Source organism: Glycine soja, chromosome 18 (genome assembly GCF_004193775.1).
Source record: "Glycine soja cultivar W05 chromosome 18, ASM419377v2, whole genome shotgun sequence".
Lineage (NCBI taxonomy): Eukaryota > Viridiplantae > Streptophyta > Magnoliopsida > Fabales > Fabaceae > Glycine > Glycine soja.
This window is the reverse complement of record NC_041019.1, coordinates 50,772,894-50,796,854: the sequence shown is the minus strand read 5'-3', so window position 1 is coordinate 50,796,854 and position 23,961 is coordinate 50,772,894. Positions and strand designations below refer to the sequence as shown.

Below are 23,961 nucleotides of genomic sequence, written 5' to 3'. Positions count from 1 at the left end.
ATAAGCCAGGGTAGACGCCACTTCCGGTGAAGGAAGATAAGTCCGGGTAGACGCCACTTCCAGTGAAGGAAGATAAGTCAGGGTTGACGCCACTTCCAGTGAAGGAAGATAAGTCAGGGTAGACGCCACAAGGATTACCTTGATAAGTCTGATAATTGGTTCAACAAGGAACCCAGAGAAACTCTCACCCAATTTTATCAAAATGCCAAAAGTTTTTTTTATTCAAAACAAAAACCAATACTTATAGTGTATATGAACTAAAAGATAAAAATAGACATGGGCCTTCTAAATAGTTTGGGCCAAAATTACACAGGACGCAATGAAAACATATATCAGGTGAGCCAATTTTGGTTCTCTCACACGAAGTGCTTTTCTCACTCTTGGGTTTCCAATTCTTTCGCGTGTATTACCTTTCCTTTCTTCGTTGTCCCATCATCTTTCTTATTCGTTTGGTTAGCATAGATCACTCCTCACATCTTCCTATTGGGTTTTTCAACTTGCTCTGTTTTCATTGACTTTCGTGTTTGGGGATGTGGTTTAGTTTGATACCACTTATAGAACAAATAAATATCCAATGATTTTTGCACCATAAAGTGCTTGAGCCGACTGCAATGAAAACATATATCAGGTGGGAGGAGTCTGTTTTATCATGAGAGGTGAGAGGATTAAATAGCAGTCCTTAGATCAAAATTTTATTATGAGAGGTGAGAGGATTAGATAGCAGCCCTTAGATCAAAATAAAAGGTCCAGACTTAATTCCTAATTAAAATTACACGTGCATTCAATTTTGGTTCTCTCACACGAAGTGCTTTTCTCACTCTTGGGTTTCCAATTCTTTCGCTGTATTACCTTTCCTTTCTTCATTGTCCCGTCATCTTTCTTATTCGTGATCACCATTACAAAAGACTGAAGGCATCTGACCAAAAGCTAAAGTTTTTTAGAATGATGATCACAAACGAGGAAGATGACGGGACAGTGAAGAAAGAAAATGTAAAAGTATTGGAAAAATAAGAGTGTGAAAGGACCAAAATTGGATGCACATGTAATTTTAATTAACAATTAAATCTAGACCTTTTACTTTGATCTAAGGACGGCTATTTAATTCTCTCACTTCTCCAAATAAAATAATTCTCTCACTGATCTGTCTCTCCCATATATATATATATCCTAATTAATGGATGTTATTAAATTAAACAGTGATAAAACATCCATGAGGAGACATAGAGAGATTGAAAGAGATAGAGAGAAAGTTGAAGGCAACAAATAATGCATAAATGTGAGACCACGGATGTAAGAGGGACCACTATGTGGATAACACTTTTCTAAAACATATCTTCATTAACTTCTGCGAGAGTTTGTTTGTTTCCAATTTTTAAGACCATAAAGATTGATATTTCTCAATAATTTCTCTCACCTCTATTGTTAGAGAGAGGAAGCGTAACTTTTCGAAACATATTATGTATGATGTCCATTCATATCAACTATTTGTCAATTCGGTGGGTATTGAGAGATTGTTAATATCATGAAATAACCGAGTACTGTGTATTTAATCTTGAAGGCTATATATGCTTATATTATTTGGAAGAGAAACTTAATTTTATATAAGTTAATCCACTACATCACGAAGTAATAAAAAAGATTTAGTATTGTAGATATTCTATATAAATTTCACACTAACTTATACCTATGTTTAAGATTTTCATTCTTGAAAATATGATATTTGTTTTGTTCTGTTTCTTTTGCTCTTCCACTACCATTATCTTCTTAGGTCTATATATGTAGAACCCCTATAGTAGCTAGTAGTGTCATCTCTCTTCCTTAAAAACACTGAAATAGGAATGGAGATCGATGTGTTACATTCATGAGCATACTTCCTACAGACTTTTTTATTGTTAGTTTTTTTTTTAAATTATTTTTTATCCTAATCCTATGATTTGTCAGGATTTTGATTAATCTACAATTTCAGCCAAAAAATAAGTAAAATCTAAGAAAAAATTATTTTCATCAAAGATCAAATCCAAATATTATCTTAATAATTTAATATTAATTTCAGCATATTAATTATTTGATTTTTTAAATTATTACTTACGAGTGAGATTTATTATTTAATTAATAAGAAGTGAGATCTATTAAAAAATGATTTTTAATCAATTTTAAAGAAAATTTTTAATTTTAAAATGCAGTACATTATAGTATTATTTCTCAAGGGAATGAAAGACCATGCCTGTGATGCGTTCAACCATTTCCAACACTCTCTTGTTGCCACTTCGCTATCTTGCAGCACGTAATCTCCCAAGAGCCATTTTAGCATTATTTTTTTTCCCATATGCAATCTCCCTGGAAACAACACGTATTATAATTTGAAAATCTTGAATCCTTTCTCATATTATATATATTTTGATGAAAACTATATATATGTTTCTTAACAAAATGAACTATATGGAGCCAGGAACGGTAGAAATAATTCAGTTGATAAATAGCTTATAATTACAAGAAATTGCGTGTTGAAGTGGTCATTCTACGTCATTATGATAATGTTAAAGCTATTTTTCAGTTAAGGCATATTAGCTTAAGATAATGTTGAGTGTAAAATTTATTTTGAGAATTTTTTATTAATTTGATTTGTATTTTGATTTAAATTTTTATGCAAAAAGTTTTTATTTTTTAATTCTAAATATATATTTGGAGAGTTAGAATCAAAATAATCTTAAGAATATTCTGGTATAAATATAGGTTTCAACCAAGATTTCCATTTCCCAGATTATTCATTCTTTAGCTTCGATTCTCTATTGTAGCTGATTAAAAAAAACTTTGATTTTCTACTCGATTCAAATGCATTTTCAACAAAACACTTCAATTCGATCTCAAGTTTCAATTGGACATAACATCTTTGAGAAATCAAAAACACCCATTAAATGTTATTTCCGACACATAATTTTTTACAAGTTATATATATATATATATATATATATATATATATATATATATATATATACACACACACACACAGAGAGATAAATATATATACACACACAGAGATTAGTTGTTTTATTACCAAAAACAATATCAATTCTTAATAAATTTTGGTGGTCCTTGTTTAATTTATTTTCGTTTCTTTTCCATACTGTAACAAAAAAAAAATCCTATTATACATGCGAGTAGAAGTATTTTAGCGTTGAGAACATTGTCATAAAATCTTAATATACATGTTTGAAACACAAATTAAACAAAATATTCATTTATCAACTTAGTTTTTTTTAGTGACAAATTAATTAGGAATCCTTCCAGCTACTTTTTTTATTCAGTCCTTCCAGCTATTTGATTGATAACAATATTTCAATTAATTAATGAAATTATTTGACGTGTGAAATAGTATAAAATAGTTAAATGTAAGCTATATAAATAATAAAATATTTCATCAGTAGTTCAAAACTCATTTTATAAAATATATATATATATATATATATATATATATATATAATAAAATAATTAATCAAGAGAAACTATTTTGGTTAGCAAAGAGATGTAGTTTAATTGGTTGAGCATGATAAGTAAATTGTTGTAAATCTCTTAATATTTATTTGTTTTTAATTTTTATGGATAAAAAAATCTATTTTGGTTAAATAGATATTTTTGTTTTTCTACTTTAGTTTTTGGGTTCAATTTGAAATTTTCTTCAACTAATAATGTCACTTTTTACAAAGATTTCTTACATTATGTTGTTTAGCAGAATAAGGGTATTTTGTCGCTGCCTTTTGTGTCAATTAATTTTATGTTCTGACGTCGGTGATAGAAACATTTGGTATACATGATGGATTTGTGTATGATCTGTAATTGAAAGTTTAGATATAGGGTGCCGCCCCAATTGACATTCAATAAATTTAATATTTCAGTCAAGTAAATGACAAGATTTACCGAACAAAAGAGGACAGAATAGGGGGAAGGTGCAACCAAATGTTGTCGATTTTTTTTCTTCTCCATTTTTATTAGAAAAAAAATGCAAATTAAAAGTAATTCTTACCCTAAAGCTACATGGTATAAATAGGGATGTAACCAAATGAAATAATTTGTTTTGACTCATTAAATATTTAACTAAACGTTTATTTTTATTAAGAAAATAAATTTAAGCTACTTTAATTTTGCTTATATAAACAATCATCATATGTTTAAACTTTATGAGTTTATTTTAAAAAGCCTATGAATAATTTGCTGTGAGTACGTGTGTTCTTTTTTTTTTTTATATATATATATATTACTAATGGAATTTTATTAATAATAAAATAAGGAATACTCTAAGCTATAAAAAAAATTCATAAAGAAAATGAATTATGAGAAGTTCAAGCAACTTGATTGACAAGTGTGCACTCTTTGTGTACACTATACATAAGAACAAAAAACCCCCGATATTTTATAAAGAAAAATGGTATAAACCATACATTTTTATTATATTAAAAATTTATTTTTTAAAAAATATAATACCAAAAACTTATTTTTAAAGATTATTTTAGTCCATTGCTTAAAAAAGGATCTAATAAATCTAAATAAAATAATAAGCCTAAATTATAAAATTAACTTATTTAAATATATGAATCCAACTTAAACATTATATCGGTGTGTTTATGTTAGGGCTTGTCTCACTTATTCAGTGTGTTAAACACATACAATCTATTCACACACACACGCACAAAACACAAACAATCTTTTTCGTATATTTTTTTTACAAAGAGTAATATTAACAAGTAAATAATAATTAATCCCACATAATAATTTTCTGTAAACTTAATTACACCTTGATTCTGCGACCTCACATATGTGTATGATTTCAGGAGGGTTGTATTAACTACAAAAATTATTTTATAGAATGTAGTTTATAGAATATATCCTGAAAAAACAATATCCCATTTTTATAGAATCATATGCAAGTAAGATTAAATATGGATACTTCTATAAATGTGTATAGCATATTGTTAAAAATAAAATATTAAATATAAAAGAATGGAATGTTTTTAAAATGCCTAATATATTATTTTTTTATAAAGTTTTCCATATCTGAAAATTATATTTGATCTTGACTAATTTAAGTCAAGTCAAAAAGAAAAACTCTTTTGAATATTCTACATTTTTACTTGTTGTTTACTAACAATGTTTTCTTAATTCCTTGAAATATGTGAGGCAACTAATTAAGACAACAATTTTTGCTAATTCCATTCCTCTCCGCCAATTGATACAGATTCCCTTGAAAAACACTTGTTGGACAACGCACGTGTATTTAAAATAGTGTGTGTAAACTAGAAATGGAATAGACCACCTTAAAGAAAAAGGATAAGGAATAATTCTAAAGGTTTAACATAACTGGAAAACATGTAGTAGCAGTTGACTCAAGTGCAAAACCCTTCTTGTCTCGGTCGTTGAATTACCCTTAATTTCTTTGTGTTCCTTCCAATCACATGGCATAGAATTTGAGGTTTTCCACAGAAGAAGATCTAGCTAGGAAGAAGAGACGAAGCAAAAGACTAGTTAGTGAGTGAAAATTCAAGTTGGAACCATCCAAAAGTGAGATATGGAAGCAGAGAGAGGTGGTGCACCCAATTATGAGCTTCAAGTTTCGTTCACCAACACCCCACAAGCCTTACACGAAATGGGTTTTGTTCAATATGAAGAAAACCAGGTCCTTGGCTTCTTGTCACCCTCTTCACAATCTCAATCTTCTCACCTCTCTCAATCCTTAAATAGTGATACTGGCGTTGTTGCTGTCACTGCCACGACCCCCACCGCAACCATCGGATTCATGAGTCATAGCGGACTTGTCACGAAAACTTGGAATAACGACCAGGTGGTTATATTCACTTTGCGATGTACTTTGCAAAATTAATCTCTATATTTGAAATTAAGATCGATCTAGTTCTCTATAATCTTCACCCTTATAATATTCAGTTATGGATTTTATTTACTTTTTGTGTTTTTTATTTTTTTGTGTCCTTTTCGATCTTAGGGTATTCAATCACTTGCCTTTCTAAAAAGAGTTGGGCTATGGTATTTAATTTAGGTAGGAACTCTGGATCCAAAGCCTGTCGAAGATGAAAATTGCACTGGAAATGGTAGTGATCAAGGCAACAACAACACTTGGTATATCCCTCTTCCAACTTCAATTTCATTCCACTACTTGTAATTTTTATGTCCCTCCTCTTTGCTCTCTTAACCTCCCTCTCTCTCCAAGTGCATGCACGAAAATATTTATTTGTTTATATATCCAATTAAAGAGATATTCTTCAGACACCAGATCAGAATATCTAAAAGGTCTCCAATCTTTATAAGGAAGGGATTGCTTCTTTTGTCTTCAAACAAGGTTTTACAAAACGGTTCATGACTACGATTTCATATGTAACATCAAGGTTTTTAAGGACTCATCTTCATATTTTTTTCACAAATTGCAACAAAAAAGCAGCCACGACCATAATTTAAAATCTCATTTAGGTTAGTATTGGAAGAAAGACCTTAAAGACTCAAAACTCAAAAGTCTTGAATCTTGACACTTGATGATTCTTGAATTCACTTATTCATCACTAGTGACTCCACATGTTCTCTCAAACAGATCAGTCGTCCATCTTTTATTTCTATTTTTTAACTTAAATCTTAATCGTTTGTTTCAATTTGAGAAATGCGATTAACGGGGATGAAGAAAGTTTGAAACTAATATTATGCTACATAATGTACCTGTTATGGTAGGTGGAGGAGCGCAGCTACAGAGAAGAACAAGGTGAAAATAAGGAGGAAGCTTAGAGAACCAAGGTTTTGTTTTCAAACAAGAAGTGATGTAGATGTGCTTGATGATGGTTACAAATGGAGGAAATATGGCCAGAAAGTTGTCAAGAATAGCCTTCATCCAAGGTAATATTCAAATCATGATTAACCATGGCTTTTATTTGCTCATTATGGTAAACCATATGTTAATTTTTAGGACAAATAATGAGTTGAATTAATTATCACACGAAAGTTGAATTATTCTTTTACTGCACTGATTCATCAAAACTGAAGTTAAAGCAGCACTTGATTTCGATAAAAGGAAGCCATAATAACTAGGACTTGAACTGAAGAATTTTTGCTCAACTACCCTATCAAATGACATTCATTGAATATAATAATTGCAAGACATTCAAGATGCGGGAGAGGTTGATGAAAAGATAAACATTATATAAACTATATACTTTTCAAGATGTGTGAAACTGTCTATGAACAGAAAATGTGTGGTTGAGTACACTGGCAATATCACAGGCATTATACCCGGGGGGAATGAAGGTAAAATGTCTTTTCTGGGAAAAAGTTATGTCGGTAGTGAATAATTTAATCAAATCTTGATCACAAGTCTCAAGATTTATTGGCATCATTCATCCTAGACTTTTGTTTGTAAGAAAGAAATGGATACACGAAAGTTTAATTACACACGGGGACAAAAGAAATAGAGGGAATCTACGACCTATATATTGAGGAAATAGAAATGATTCATGATCGTTTATTTCAATAATGCATAAATAATGCTGAAGGGATAATGCATTGTTGATGCACATTAATTGAGCCTTAGGCTTAACTTGAAGTCAAATATTGAAATGGAAGGGGGAAAATAGATATATGTGTATACTGATAATATATTTGGTGGGCTATTATTAGAGTTTTGACAATAAGGTGCACTATAGGGTCCCCTCTTTCGTACTCTATTTCAAAGCCATCCAATTTAATTTGTCGTGTTATTTCTATGACAAAGTTCTCCGCATATTTATCCATCACTGGGAAAGCCTGCAATTGAACTTAAAGTTTTTCCTTTGTAACTCAATCATTTTTCTGATTTTCCAAATCCAATTTATGCTTATGTTAAAATGTCATAAAAAACTACTATAATTTTATACTAATTTTCATCTATTTTTTTAAAACGAAAACTGAAATATTATTGATAATGAAATGGAAAAGAGCACAAGATGTACCCTTACCACTCACAAAAAAGATACAGCAAATTAAAACAGGAAGGTTCCTGCATAATTCTATACTGCTGCTCTAATAATGTACTTATTTTCATCTAATAAAGCTTCAATTTTTATTTTAATTGTTTATATTGCATTCCTTCTTCTTCTTCTTTATAGTTTGTTATATGTTGTTTGATCATATCATTATATTATTATTATATTACTTTTAATTTAATTAATATGTTACTTGTTTCAACAACAACAAAAATGCATGGAGCCTTTTCATTCAAATATAATAATAACATGTATGTAAAACTCTCACAATTTTATACATCTGGTGAAAATATATGACTTATCGCTCAAGGTTCTTCTTTGTTACTTCTATATATGTATATGTGTGTGTGTGTTGATAAAGTACAATAAGTTTATTTTTCAGCTACATTAGAATGAAAGGTTTTATATAAGTTTTATCCTGAATGAGAAAAGGGGGAATAGAGTTATTATGGTCATGTGCCTCAATGCTACTACAGGAAAAGCTAAGAATTTAGTAAGTTAGTAGCGCATGAGGAGCAAGTTAGTTCCGACATCACTCACAATAAACTGTAAAAGAAAAAAGTAGTTTTAAAGGTGCGACTGGACCAGTTCAACCATATACTGGGATCTTCCTAAAATGTTCCCAAAATAGGCGACATGTTATAATATTTGATATGGAAGGTAATAAATAGATCATGCTTGCATTAAAACAATTTTATTCATTAAGCTTAACCGGATCATGTATTTGGTCGGAATACTAGCTAGATTATAATAAGTTTAATTAACAAGTTATTGTTCAGACAGATTGAGTCATATACAGCAATTAATTTATCTCGTGAGAAAATCATTTTTTATATAAAAGTGAGAAAAATAAATTTAATCTTGTTCAGTCATACATAAATAATTAATATTAATTAAAAAATTAAAGTCACAGAATAATTAAAAACTAACATGATCTTGATTGGTTCAGCCTAGTTTTAGATTGGTTAAATTGTATAATCAATCCATATGATTGATGTTATTAAAGTAAGTAATTAGGTCATAAGTTTTTTCTAATCAGCGTTATTAGGTCATAATAAGTTAAAACCACACATTCATAAAATTTTGCATTAATATTTTTAAAATTAGTTCAATTAATTAACCCTGAAAAGGTTCAGCTTAGTTTTAGATTGGTTCAATAGTATAATCAATCCAATAACTTATTTAGACTAGTTACTCAAGTTTGAATCAGTTGGATTGAAACTAAGTGAATGATGCATTGAATTTGTTCAATTGGCCGTGTAAGTTAAATAAATATCAAGACTAAAACAAATATTCAGATTTACGTACATATTGAATATTTAGTTTGAGAAAAAGACAAGTTTTCTTTTGTCATCTTGATGTTAAGTAATATCTCATTCTTCTTACGAATTGATTTGTCGAATTCAATGACACTGGGTCCGGGTTAATAGACATATCTAGTCTTAAGGAAGAAAATGGGTTCAGGACCCTAGAACAGCTAGTTATGATTTATTCTTGTGTTAATTGCTTTACATATTTGTAACAAGCATATTTGACCCAAATGATATACATTTTCTGTGTATCTTAATTAAAATTGTTGCGTGCATGGGAAGGAACATTATAAGAACAGTTTTACTAGAGGTACTTCCGGACACTATTGCAACATGGTCAAAATGCTATTTATATCCTATATCCTTAAACTAAAAAGCAAGATATCTGTTACATAGCATCATAACAAAATTGCACTTAAAGATATTTACTTAGAACTGCAATTAGGAAGATGGAAGAGTTATTGAAATTAATGACTTCATGGACAAAGGTTCATGGAACTGAAAAAATAAATGTTTCAACTATGATGATGGGACATGGTTGACATTAACATATATTATTTAACAAACAATAATTTACATCATAAAGTGATGCAGTACCAAACTTCACTACCAATTTTATTGAAAATAAATACTAGTAGAGGAATCACATTGGAGTGGGAGAAATAACATGTTTATCTTAAAAACTTTATTATTATTGTATAAAAAAAATTTATATTATGAGTCAAGTTTAATTCTCTCTATATATATTGTGGGTTGACAATTAGTTTAGAATTTAGATGAATTCATGTTAGGCTTATATATTTAATGTATTTTGATGTAATTAATTTTTTATGTTTTGATGGATTTATATATTAAAAAGTTAACAAAAACCTAAAAATTTATCCATCACATGATTTAATTGTATCAAACGAATTAAATTGAATAAAATTTACAATTTAAGTCAATCAGATGTTTTTATGAAAAAACCGACAAGATTAACCAAAAGAAATAAAAAAGAAGGAAAAATCTACATGTTTGTTTTAAAAAAAATAACTTCATTGATATATTAGGCATAATTGATATTTTTTCACTTAATAGTTCGAAATAGCTCATTAAATAAATATAGTGAGCAGTGGATCAGGAGGCTAACTATAACGAACAACAAAGTATTTAAATTCAATTTTTATGTAGAGATAGAGCATGACTTCATTACTGATTCTTGATTAATTTATAATTACTAAATATTTTATTAAAATACTTTTTGTATTTGTAAATGTGAATTTATTCATGAAAGAATATAATTGTAAAAATTAAATTTTAAATGAAAAATAATTGGACGTGTAAAACATTATATAATTTCGATTTTTAAATAATTAAAATGTTATCTTTTTGTTTTATAAAAATCTCCAATTTTTTGTATTGATGAAAATACATGTTTTGAAACATAAATGCATATATAAAAAATTTTAATTTAATAGCAATATATTGACATTGTAAAGCTTTTTATCCGGTCAGTGTACTATATCTTCATAAATTGTCAAATAACTGAAAATTATTAAGTTTCATATTAATTATAATAAAAATTTTACACTTAAGTATTATGTCAAACTTATGCTCTATAAGTTTGATATAATAATAATAATAATAATAATAATAATAATAATATTATGTACGCTCTAATAATTGTCCTTATTTTTTTAAAAAAAAATATACATTAATTTAAAATGATAAATATGTTGGATTGAAATGAAATTTCATTTTTTTTGTATTATATAATTCGATAATAAAACTTTGTGAGAAATTTGGACTAAACTTTTAATTTTTATATATAAAATCGACGGTAATCTTTTAGTATATAAGTAATTTAAGGGGTAATTGCATTGAACCTACATACATGAGCTTTGTGCTTATCACATTAGACATACGTGTTTATTAATTATAACATACTGTATTTTACTTTATGCATCGTTATTAAATCTCAGCATTAAGGAATTATATAAATATCTACCACCCATATTTAATGTGAATTTTTCATTACCGCATATAATGTGAATTAATTACACTATTTTCCCTTGTACATAGAGTAGAAACCTGAATGTATTTAAACATGTCAAGAAAATTTAATTGTTTCAATTATAAATTGATGTAGTATAATTCAAAATTTATATATCGTCAGTGCTAACTATTTTATGTATGTTTTAAAGTAATTTCAAGTATGACATTTTGAGTAATTATTACAAGAATAAATAATTTTTAATCATGATATAATAATCTATAATTAGATGATGGTTTAAAGTAACTTTATACTGTATTTTAATTAAATCCATTGATATATTTCATAATTTTATTATCTTATAGTAGTATATATAAATAATACGTAGTCATTATAAGTATTGTAATCAATTATTATATATTAAAATGGTATATAATAATATAGCTATAAATTGTAGCCAATCTTGTTTATATATTATTTTAATAATAGTTTTTATTTAATTTTTTTTACTATTTCTAGGGTTATTTATCATGATAATATTTTATGGATACAAAACAAATAACTGTTGTAAAAAAGTGAAATATTTTTGTTAATTTTGTGTTATATACTTATATTCATTCATTTGTTCTGTTTTGTTTATTTATTGATCGAGTGAAGATCAATTATGGTCTTCCGAAGACTATTTATCAAAAGTCCACCATGTTAACTTTTTTATAAAAAAAATAAATAAATCACCAAAGGTAAAATTTATGAATATGAGGAGTTTTTAATCTATATATTAATATGCACTTTTTTACCCTGTTATTTAATTGTAAATTATACAATAAGTCAGTAAACTTTTATTGATAACTACTTTTAAGAGTTATATGAAAGATGAATTGATTTCTAATTAACTTACAAGTGGGTGCTTATTAAACTGATATTAAAAATTACAAGTCTAAGGTCAACAGTACCGTCTGAAATTAAATAATCTCATTTTAAAGTAATTATGTATATTAATTATCCAATAATGGCAAGCCATCCCAATTCAAGTCTTTTTCCTTATACCATACCGCAAATGATTGCTAAATTTTAAAGGAATCTGAGCACAACAGAAAACTCCAACGAATATAATCATAGAATATAGAGAGAGGTCAAATTTCAGAAGCCAGCCTGCAAGTAAGGCTGGTTTTGTTGGATATATAGGTTCCCTTCTAAGATTAATATCTTGTTAAGAGAAATATATTCACAGACCATCGATAACTTCTATACGCAGTATCTGTCATGCACATCAAGAATTTATAGCCATTCATCTAGTAAATTAGAAAAAAAACGTATCCCTATTCCTCCGGTCGAAAGTGAAAAATTAATCTTTCTCAACATATATTCTTTTAGACTTGTAAATTTGATAATTAAACCCTAATCATATTTTAGTCATAAAGTACTTAAAAGATTTATGATTATGTTTGATAAGATATTTTATTGAGTTTTTAATTTTTTTTAAGTAACTGAAAAATTTATTTGATTATTTAATAAATAATTTTTTTAGTGACTTCTAACATAAATACTATATTCTAATTTTTTTATATTTTCTTTCATTTTTATTTTTAATGTATTTATTTATTTTTTTAATTATTTTTTCAAATAAATTATAATTTTATTATTTTTTTGTTATTTTGTATTTTTCACATACTTCAAAAATTAATTTTATTAAATAATTATAATTTAATAATTTAATTTTTCAGTTTTCAACTTTTAATAATTGGCTACAACTTTCAGCTTTTAACTAATAATAGTTAATTATATTTTTTAACTATCAAACTTGGGAATATAGTTATCACATCTTAAATTTCATTTTGAGTAATTTAATGGACTAGCATAATGTCAATTTAAAGATTAATTCGATACAAAAAGCAAGATAAAAAATGAAAAAAAATATCTATCTTTCAATTTTCTGATTTATTTACTCCTATTCAATTTGTTTCTTACTGGTCTATTTGTTGGGATATTGAAGAAGTTATTACCGCTGCACGCACAACAACTGTAGGGTGAAGAAGAGGGTTGAACGACTCTCAGAGGATTGTCGTATGGTGATAACCACCTATGAAGGTAGACACAATCACTCCCCTTGCGACGACTCAAATTCATCCGAGAATGAATGCTTTACCTCTTTCTAGTAAGGTCAATGTCATTTGCTTATAATGATGATCAGCATGTACTCAATTAAGGCACTATGATATTATTGATAGATTGCCATGTACTTTGCCACAGAGTTCAGTGTGCTTCAAAGATGAACTCAGTCATGTCATTATTCAGAACTCTCAGTATCGATATGCTTGTTAAAACATTTCCCTAGATTTCTTTCTCCATATTTTTCCTATTTGGAGGGAACCACATTACCCCATAAAAAAATATTTTATCTTGTCCATATATTTGGAAGCTTTTTTTGTTGTCAAAATATAGATTATTATTTTTTAGCTAGATAAGATGACCATGTGTAGGGATGTCATGGACTTTAATATCGTGTATAAGATATCTTGATCTTTGCAGTACTAGTACGTGTACTAACTGATATTATCTGAATACATTCTCTACTTATAGTTACGTATCACGTATCAGCTATTTAATGTGAGATACAATGATACGAATCTATGTATACCAATGTATGTGTACATGTTTTATTGGTTATTTTAAAGTCAATCAATATATAAAAGAAAAAATTAATTCACTTATTTAACAGAAACCACAAAATGAGTTCCATTTATGTGTTAGCACGATTTTTTTTTCGTAACGAACAATATACATTTTTATAACAAACTTGTCAAATAGATGACTATATCTTCCTTTCTTAATTTAATTTTCATATAAATAATAAAACATGAACATATGTTTCATGACGATTTGTATCATTCCTTCTCATATTAACTAATACTAGATAAGTAGCTTCTGAGAGGAGAGTTCAACCGAAAAGTAATATCAAGTGGAAGAACTCAATTTTTTTTTCTGATCAGCAAAAATTGGAAGAACTCCATTTTTTTTTTCTGATCAGCAAAAATTGGAAGAACTCCATGACTAAACTATTGCATTAAACTTCTTATTCTACTCAATGTAAGATTCATAGCATGCAGTATCGGTTCTCAGTTCTCACCTCATATCATATATACCCTTTTATAAACAACAAAACCTTGCAATATCATATCCCCTACTTTCACTACTTTAGTGTCTAACGAATTTAAGCTAAACGTATAAAATAAGAGTATTGCTGGAATAATGCATGCTAATGTTGTTATAAGAATCACTTTTTATATATGTACATGTATATCCATTGAGTTCCTTAGATGAAAAGAACGCATTGCGCGGATTGCACATGCATTACGTAAAGACTATAGGATTGCAGATTTCTTTGCCAATTTGTCTTATTTTCAATCCGTAGCTCTTCATTTCTCTCAGAAAGTCCTCCTCTCGATTGAGTAGATATCTCAGAAAAGTTTCTGTTGTTTTGTGTTGATTTGAACAACTTTGGGCTTCAGTCCAACTTTAGAAATTCGGGTCGGGCCGGTGTATTCGAATGGGCCTAACATGGGCTTAATTTGAGAATTATATGCAAAAAATGCACAAGCGACCAGCTCCTTGGGTAATCATGGTTTTCTCTTCTCAGAAATACCGCGACTAGGAATTTAAGTACTCTAACTAGGTTCAACAATGCCATCTATATATGGTCTCAAGTGATTAACAAACACTTTCTTTCATCACCAACTTAAAGACAATATTGTTGCTGAGGCATTGTAGGTCGAAAGTTCTTTAGGTGAGTTGGAAAATGCTATCAGTTCAAAAGGCTTGTCTAATTAACCACCATCTAGCTAGATATCATCTCTCACAATATTCAAGTGTATAATTCAAATGAATCTCTCTCTCTCACTCTTATCTAGCTTGACATGCATGTTGTGAATCTTCTTGAAAGAAAAGGGTGTCTTTGGGAAAGTGAACAAGGTGGTGTATTGTTGTCTACAGCTTAATTGTGTAGGAAGGTGATGGGTTAAGCCTTTCAACGAGGGCAATTCCCGTGTATAGTTGCCAACTTTTAGTTTGGAGCCTTGAGCAAACTAAGTACCAATGATAAGCCGGAGGAGGTGAGGGTATTCTTCCTTTGCCTTAGGTGACAATGTGCTACAAGGGATGAGACAAAGGATCAATCCCCTAAAGGTGAGCTAACTCCAAAAACGTTTGTTTTTTAGGGGTATTTTAGCAAGTTGTAATTACAATTATCTTAAAATATATTTAAGATATAGCTTGGGTATGAAATTTGCTAACATACACCTGCCTTTTTTTTATGCACACCTATTTTTTTTATACACACTTATTTATAATAAAAAAGTTTTTTAACCAACTATAACTTCAATTTTCTTAAAGTACACTTAGGGTGTAATTTGCTAAGATAATCTTCATTAAAAATAAGTGTGTGTTAGCAAGTATCTATATTTTATTTTTATAATCCTTCTTTTTTGTTTATTTCCTTTTTTTTTCTATTTTTTTTTCACTCATCTCACCTTTCATGAAGAAGTGTGAGAAAAACATTATTGTATTGCAATTTATTACTATGTCTGTTTTTATGTTGGAATTAATGGTTTTATAATTTTATTCTTTTACGTGGGACATGTTCACAGTCATATAAATGCTAAACAGGTCTTGTTGTCCCTTACGGTTCATTAATGCATTTCCTAGCCATATTGTGTTTTTATGTTGGAATTAATAGCTTATTCTTTCAGGTGGGTACGTACATGTTCACCATATCATATAAATCTTAAAGGAAGTTTTCATGTTCCTTTATTGTTCATTCATTAATGCTCTTCGTACCCATTGTATTGCACTTATTTTACTTTTTCAAATGAAAAATCATTCGAACTCTTACCATATGTTTGAATAAAGGAAAATAAAATAAGAAAATTTTACAAATTTTAAAAATCTTTTATTCGGTTGAAAAATAAAATAAATGAAAAGACAAAAAAATGACTTTAAGAAATAAAAAGTTCAAAATTTTCTCTCCTCATTTTTTCTTTTATTCAAAATTTTAAAATGTGCTCATCCTAAGGTAAATAGATTTAACAAAAATGCTGGATGGTACGAAAGTTTGTGAAGAAAGCAGGGCACAAAGACGCACGGGTGATTTCCATCTCATTTTATAATTATTTTTTTTATTTTATAGGTTGCACTAGTTTTAATAAGAAACTTAATTGCTCACTTAAGCAACTAACCGAAGTCTTTAAATACTATACCCCGCGAGTCTTTTATTATCTACTATTTAAAAGAAAGAACACTATTCTCCCATTTCATTACCGCTGGTAATTTTCAAAATGTTAAGAATAGTCCCACATCGGGTAATTCATGAACATGATAAGTGCTTATATAGCTGGGTAGACCACCCCCTTATGAACTGGTTTTTAAGGGGACCTTTCGGATGCCTTGGCTGTACTATAAAATTTAATACAAGATATACTCTGACCAATTCACTGGTTAGTTTGAAGTGACATTTATAAATCACCAAGATCAATTTCATTGTAATGAATGCCCCAAGAGTTTATCTTTTATCTCAGAGCACCAGAAAAGCAAGCATAAAATTAAAACTAGGGTACTTTTAGCCAAAAGCAATAGTTAAGGAACTATTCATCAACTCAAACATTAAATCTTACTCAAACAACAATATGCAGTATATCAATTCCTCCACAAACAAGGCCCAGGCAGAATCTACCTACTTAGGTACACCTGCCTGTAGACCAGAAAAAAGGGTACAAACTGCCTGAATTACAATACTGCAAGCTATATTTGCCCATTGATGGACATTGAGGAAATATATAGGCAAACCACAATTCATTACAATCTAATCTTTTTTGGTACCAAGCAAACCTACATTTCAGACTCCCCTGGCAGTTTGTCCCACCCACAATATTATACTCCAACTAGATTAAAAGCTCAACTGCTGACTCCAGAACCTTGATGATATCATACTTAGGCTCACCTCAGTCTTGTTAGAAGGTTAAAAGCCGAATTGGAAGGAATCGAAATTATAAGGGGTAGCATCACATCAAGTACAACCTTGTGGTTAAAACTAGTAGGCTTGGAGTAAGTATCAACAACTATCGTGTGAGAAGTTTGTATGAGGGTACATCTTCTAGCCGCATTATGTCTTCAAGCAGAAGCTCTTTCTCCAGCTGACGGCGAGTAGACTTCATTACTGTCTGTTATAACATAAGTAGCATGTTGATAATCACTAGCAATCCAAGGAAACTTACATACTTCAATTAAATTTGCTAGTGCCATAATATTTCATAATCTCTACAGAATAAATTCATGATAAATACATACATTAAAATCCATATATGAAGCACGCATAGAAAGCCATTGTTGATCCATCATCTTGAATGTTATGCAATAGAGAAGATCAAAAGCTGAATCATTTTCTGTCAAACAAGCATAGAAATGAATTTAGGAACTTGAAAAAGAAAACTAACAAAATGAAGACTGCTGCCACTATCATGTAAAAGTTATAAACACAAGTATTTTCGTCAAGCAATGCCATTTCACATGAAAGATTTTTCATGAATCTAATACAAATTATATAGCACCAATCAGACGAGAAAAAAAATTTAAGTTAGAAAAGATAAGTGAAAGAGAGGTAGTGGAAGAAACATGCTCCGTAAAAAATGCCTTTTTAAATCAAAACAAATGTACCCAATACTTTTGTAACATTTTTCCATTTTGTTATGGTTAAGTTCCTACCTCCCTGCTTCCCATCCAAACTGAACAAAAATACAAGTAAAATTTATAGATTAATGAGAGGAATAATAAAGGCCACCTGCAAGAAATTTTAGGAAAGTTGCTCCCACCAGTGTCCGAGGTTTGACTGTGAAGGAAAGCATTAGTAACAGATAACATAGTGAGCAAATTCAATTCATTTCATACTTGCAAAAAACATCTATGCTGCAATAGTCAGCATTAAGAAACATGCAATTTCATGATATCTAACATCAGAAATATAATCGAAAATATTATAATCGGTAGCAAGCCATATTTATTTGAACCAAGAGAAAACAATTTCATAATATGCAAAAAATTATCATAAAATTTTTAAAAGTGGGGAGTGGATGTATAAGGTTGGCCTACATCATTGGATTGGAATGGCCAACTTCCATTCTTTCAAATAAAGTAAAAACTTTATGCTCTTGGTGGGATAACTCTTGGACACATCTAATCTAATTCCTTATAATTACAATGTGGCACTAGCCATCACTCAGATAATGATCAGTGGTAACTGGATTATACAAGAGTAACTGGTAAAATTTTATGTCAGCATATAACATTCTAAGGGTTATTTGGTAGTAGTGCTCTATGAACTTGACATATCACCAGACCAGAATGAGGAAACAAATGTGCCCATACATAAAGGCATCCCCCATTCATCCTTTTATACATGAAATATACGGAGACTAGAAAACTAAAAGGAGAAGTAAAATAACCTGCTTCAAGATCCAGCATCTGAATAAGCATGAATGTGATGTTAACACCAGCAACAGCAAATGGATATTCCCACACTGACCGATCTCCTTCCTGCTTCCGTAAAAGGTCTTGAAAAGATTTCTACAAAATGAAAAGTTCAAGCTTTATGATTAAGATAAATGAATAGCAAAGACTGATTCAAACTTAGGTTGACCCGAAAGTTCTTGGAGGATTGAACCAAGACTAGAGTAAAAAAGACAAACCCTTGGGGAATTAGGGTCTAAAAGAAACGCAAAAAATGTGTCTGGTAAAACCTGAAAGATCACAGTGACATGTCTGACACATAATATTCCTTAAACAAAATTGGCAACCACTCATAACAAATGAAATATGTAGTCTATGCTTATTCAACACCAAGAAAGTAAAAATATACAAGGAAACCAGGGATAAGAGCATGAAAAGGAGGACACCTTATTTTAGAAAATTATCTGAAGAATCTAAGCATTTAAGGCATATATTATCACAACTCACTATGTATCCAATTCACATTGCTAAGATACGCACAGATTTTCAACATCCAGAAAACAGTGAATAACAAAAAAAAAATTACTATGAAGTTCCTTGACTATATTAGCATATTTTACCTGACTCTGATGGGGCTGGTGTAATTCAACAGACAGAGACCATTGGAAAAGAAAAACAAGATCAATTCATTTCAATGTGATTCTCTTTTCTCATTTATAATTCAACCTAAAATGCATGACTAATATGTCAAGGCAAAAAATTTCTGTCATGAAGTCCAAAATCAGAACACAAGAATTTTATTCAGATCAGAAAGGATTTCGGCTAAATTGTTGCCTATTAAATTTTTTCCCGCCACATCAACCATCTAATAAAGCATGCAAGAACCAAGAAAGAAAAAGATGGCAATCCCTCATTTTTAACTTTAAAAAGAGGAAGTACTCATTCTTCAAACAGATAAATATCCTAGAACAAAATATTTATCTACAGAAGTCCCATAACTATTTAGAATTAGAAACACAAATGGCATTTCTTTTGGATGAAATCCTAATATGATTGCATTGTTAATCCCCTCAAGTGATCAAATAAGCTTTATTTATAACAATCTAAATCTATGCATTGATTTTGGTCAAGTAAAAAAGAGGCTCTAAAATATTTTTTACAATACAATAAAATGTGAACAAAAATAGAAAGAGACCATACCGGGAAATTCCTAGCAAAAAACAACAAATTCTCCAATGATATGAAACCACCACCCCTACCAAATATACACATTTAGACATTATTAACAACAAGTAGTTTGACTAAAGACAGTATATGGCATAGAGATTAAAACATCTAGAATAATATCTACCTAAAATCTGTTGATGGATCCTTCCCTTGCCAGCCCATGTTCTTCCACTGCTCAGAAATCAAACCATGGAGTTCTTCTTCAGGAAATGCAGCACTCCATAAAGCTCTTAGGGCATCCTAAGGCAATGCATCAAAAGCAAATCTAAATTACATTCTTGAGAGATAAAGATTGCACACATGGTAAGACAAAGGCAGCACATAAAGTAATGTGTACATGGCTTAAAGTCTTTGATAGACTTCATAGTTATTGCCATATCACTCACAACAACTTGAAAAATATCAATAGAAGGAGTACCTGGTGCTCAGGGATAGAACCATCATATGGAATATCAATGCGATTCTGTAGCCTCTGCAAGCACTCCTCCTGAGAATTGAAGATTCAGCACTAAGAATTTGTCATGCCATAGTTATAAACAATATTTAATAGAAAGAATAAGTAGAGAGTGAAATGCTATTTTGATCTCACAAGGTATGCAACACAAGCAAACATTATAAGACAAACAAAAAAACCAAGCATGTGAAACATGGGTGTCAAAGAAGCTGTTACAAGTTCAGAGCAAGCTATAAATTGTACGTAACTACAATTTTTTTCAAAATGAGTGAAATTTCCAGAAACAAAAAACAAAACACATAGCCCGAAATACAATTGAATTTTATTTTTTATATTTGGTAAAAAGGTAGATGTTTCAATAAGAATTTATAGCTCTATGCTTTTATCACATGAAATTCTGAAAAGGCTTTGGTTGCTGCAAATAGTTCAAAAGAAGCTTATCTCATTTAAAGAAGAAGCACATCATCAACAAAGTCACATTATAAAATTTCGTTTGTTTATTTATTTATTTTTTGCAGGAAGATGCCCAAGAGAAAAATTAACAGAATTACTTAATGAGTAGTATCAAATTACTGCTTCAGTAATTAAATCACAAAAAAGCATTACCTGGGCCGGAGTTAAATCAAAAGAGGGTCTGGCATCGCTTTCTCTTCTCTGTGCACAGACACAGGACAGACCTCTGCCAAGCCATGCTGTTGATCCTGTCACAAACTCAGCTGTAACAAAACAAAATTGCCCATAAATGAAGATTGAGCTTCCAATTTTTGTGTCACAAATCTACAATAAATTTGTTCGACGGAAATCAATTGTGTGTTTTATGAGTAATTAATTATTCCTCAGCACACCACAGCTGTTGTTCACCAAAGCTTCTACAACCACCCACCTTATCCTAACCACAAAATATTGCCTACCCCTTCACCGTTTCCCTTTCTATCGCTTTTTTGAGCGGCGACAGATATTTTGTTCTCTATTACTCATATTATTGTCTATGCTCAGGACAAGGAAAAAAGGACAAAGCCAAGCAACCAAATATAACCCGAGGGAAGAGTGGTATTTGCTTTAATCATTATGCTATCCACTTGCTTAGTTTCAATCATAGTGCCACCCAACAAGCTTGCTTTATTCATAATTTCCCACTATTTCTGCACCTAAACAGTAGAACTCAGCTTCACGCTAGAATGAACAGAAAGAAATACAACAGTATCTGCATTTTCCAATATACATAAACACTAATAATGCATTTCACGAATGCTAGATCTGTGATATAACACCACCACAGATAGAACCCATAAATTAACCGCATTAAACAACTTTTAACGCTAAGATAAGATTAATTAACACCTTTTTGATAGTAAACTGAGCTCCATAGAGATCTCTACCAAGCTCAACTCAAAGTCTCAGACCAATCAAAATTAAAATAATAACAATAATAATAATTATTAATTAATTAAAATTTACTAAAAAGTAGTAGCTGTATTTATGAATAATGAATTCGGTAATTCGCCCACCAACGCAATTTTGAACATCCGCAAACATCACGCAAGTGAAAAACCCGAGTTCAATCTCGAATCAAAGACTATTACGAGAGTGAGAGGGGGAGAGAATAGAGAATGAATCAAACAATGAAAAAACGCGAAAATCACGAGAATTTTTTTTTTTTTTTTACCGGAACTTGAATGGCACGTGTTGCTTCGATCAAGACCCTGCGAAATTCTTCTCACGGCGACGAAGGAACCGCCTCTATCGTCCATTTTTCTTCACTTCCTCACAAAAATGTTACTGTCATCGGGAGAATGCTCTGTTTTTCCCGGAAAATAATTGCAGAGTGGACAACAATTCCGTACGGAGCGGAAAATGCAAGTGAGATGAAATGCGGGAAGGGAAAAACGGAGCAAGAAGCGGTTGGAGGGCGCGGGAAAGAAAAAAGAAGTGGAGGCTGAGAAAGAAAGAGAAAAAGAATCTTTGAAGAGAAGTGATTTTAGTAATGAAGGAAAGGAGGGTTTTGGAAGATCTGAGAGCAGAGAAGAGAGTTACGATAGAGAAAGAGAAGAGAAGAGATTCTGACTTGTTTGTTTGTTTGGTTTTGTTTTCTCTCTCTAAAACGCACGTTTAAGGCATCCTTCCTTTACTTCTTCACCATCTCAACGTTTCGGAAGCAGACAGGACTGCGCTTGAGGTTGCGGTTGCGCTCTCTCGTTTACATATGCCGCATTTATTTTGTGACAAATTATTATTATTTTTTATTAGTGATAATAATACTTATTATTATTTTCAATTTCTCATTTTTATTTTTATTTGACACACAAAATGTTTTATTGATATGGTATAACCTGGCTAGCAATAACATGCGGTAAAAAATTCGATTTTAATCTATACTATAGAAAAATGTTTGTTAGAAAACATTAGTTTATTAAATGAATTCAGTATTTAAGATTGAATGACAAATAATTTATTAATAGACAATATTAATAACATATTTTTTTACATGTTCGTTTTAATACATTTTTTACTATTTAAATTTATTAAAAAATATTTTTTTTATATTATTAAGAAATTATAAAATTGTACAAGTCTCGGTTCAATCTGTTTTATAAGTGTTTCTATTCATAAATAAATTTTAAATTTTTTTATAAATTTTAATAAATATATTAAAAATTGTATTAAAGAATTTTTCCAACGTGTTAATGTGCATGAAAAATGTTCGGACAATATTCTTTAACACGTTATATTTAATGATTATTTTATTATTAAATGAGATTTACATTAAGACAAGTTGAACATAAATATATCCGAAAGTATATGAAGAAATGCGTATCAAATGCAATGTTATCAGTTGTAACTTTTGCTAATTTGCATATTTAATTTAAAGGAAGAGATGTGATTCCAAAGACACTCATAATATCTTTGTAAAAATGCAATTGTGGGTTTAAAGTCCTATCTCGCTCTCATCCATGCCCATCACGTGAAGTGAGTTAAATGGATTAATTAATTTTTACTCTCTTTTTTTTTTTTTTTTTGAGAAAGTGGAACAGAAGGTTTCAATGTTTCATGCTAGTGGGAACTGACTCTTCAAACTAGCTTTTTTTTTTTTACAGTATTCTTCAAACTAGCTAATTGAACGTAGATAACGAAAATTAATTAATTTGATCTTCAAAATAGCACACAAATTGACTTACAACCCAAATCAGGTTTTAGGCTACTTAAACCACCTTTGTACATGATTAAAAAACCCTTTTTCCAGAAATCACAAAAAGCGTATTGAGTCACGTCAATTTATCAAACCAAACTTTTTATTACTTCTAAAAGAAAATCACGTGGGTAGGGTTAATGAATTCCCTTGTTTGGGAATTTAAAAATTAACGAGGAAGGAACATATAACACACGGAAAAAAAAATATAACACAAAGAAAATCATTCTCATCATTTTCTCTTTGAAAAACTAAATTATATATTCGTCCCAAATTTAGGATAAATGGAGCAGAACATAAATATAATG

At 29.8% G+C, this 23,961-nt stretch overlaps 2 protein-coding genes across 5 annotated transcripts; one reads left to right on the top strand and one right to left on the bottom strand.

Annotated features, from left to right (window-relative positions):
• Nucleotides 1-5,299: 5,299 nt before the first annotated feature.
• On the top strand, nucleotides 5,300-13,702 carry LOC114394627 (probable WRKY transcription factor 12). Its single transcript, XM_028356273.1, has 4 exons — nucleotides 5,300-5,833; nucleotides 6,047-6,126; nucleotides 6,727-6,888; nucleotides 13,285-13,702. The coding sequence occupies exons 1-4, from the start codon at nucleotides 5,561-5,563 to the stop codon at nucleotides 13,445-13,447; spliced, it is 678 nt and encodes a 225-aa protein (XP_028212074.1). The 5' UTR covers nucleotides 5,300-5,560; the 3' UTR covers nucleotides 13,448-13,702.
• Nucleotides 13,703-16,919: 3,217 nt separating this feature from the next.
• Nucleotides 16,920-22,655, bottom strand: LOC114397511 (ELMO domain-containing protein A-like). 4 transcript variants are annotated; one of them, XM_028359575.1, is made up of 10 exons: nucleotides 22,133-22,655; nucleotides 21,073-21,182; nucleotides 20,431-20,499; nucleotides 20,137-20,252; nucleotides 19,986-20,040; nucleotides 19,025-19,075; nucleotides 18,782-18,902; nucleotides 18,121-18,168; nucleotides 17,631-17,725; nucleotides 16,920-17,503 (listed from the first exon to the last, which is right to left on the bottom strand). In XM_028359575.1, the coding sequence occupies exons 1-10, from the start codon at nucleotides 22,215-22,217 to the stop codon at nucleotides 17,402-17,404; spliced, it is 852 nt and encodes a 283-aa protein (XP_028215376.1). In that variant the 5' UTR covers nucleotides 22,218-22,655; the 3' UTR covers nucleotides 16,920-17,401. The 4 variants fall into 4 exon arrangements, with proteins under 4 accessions (XP_028215376.1, XP_028215377.1, XP_028215378.1 ...); XM_028359576.1 differs by lacking the exon at nucleotides 18,121-18,168; XM_028359577.1 differs by lacking the exon at nucleotides 19,025-19,075.
• Between the last annotated feature and the right edge of the window lie 1,306 nt (nucleotides 22,656-23,961).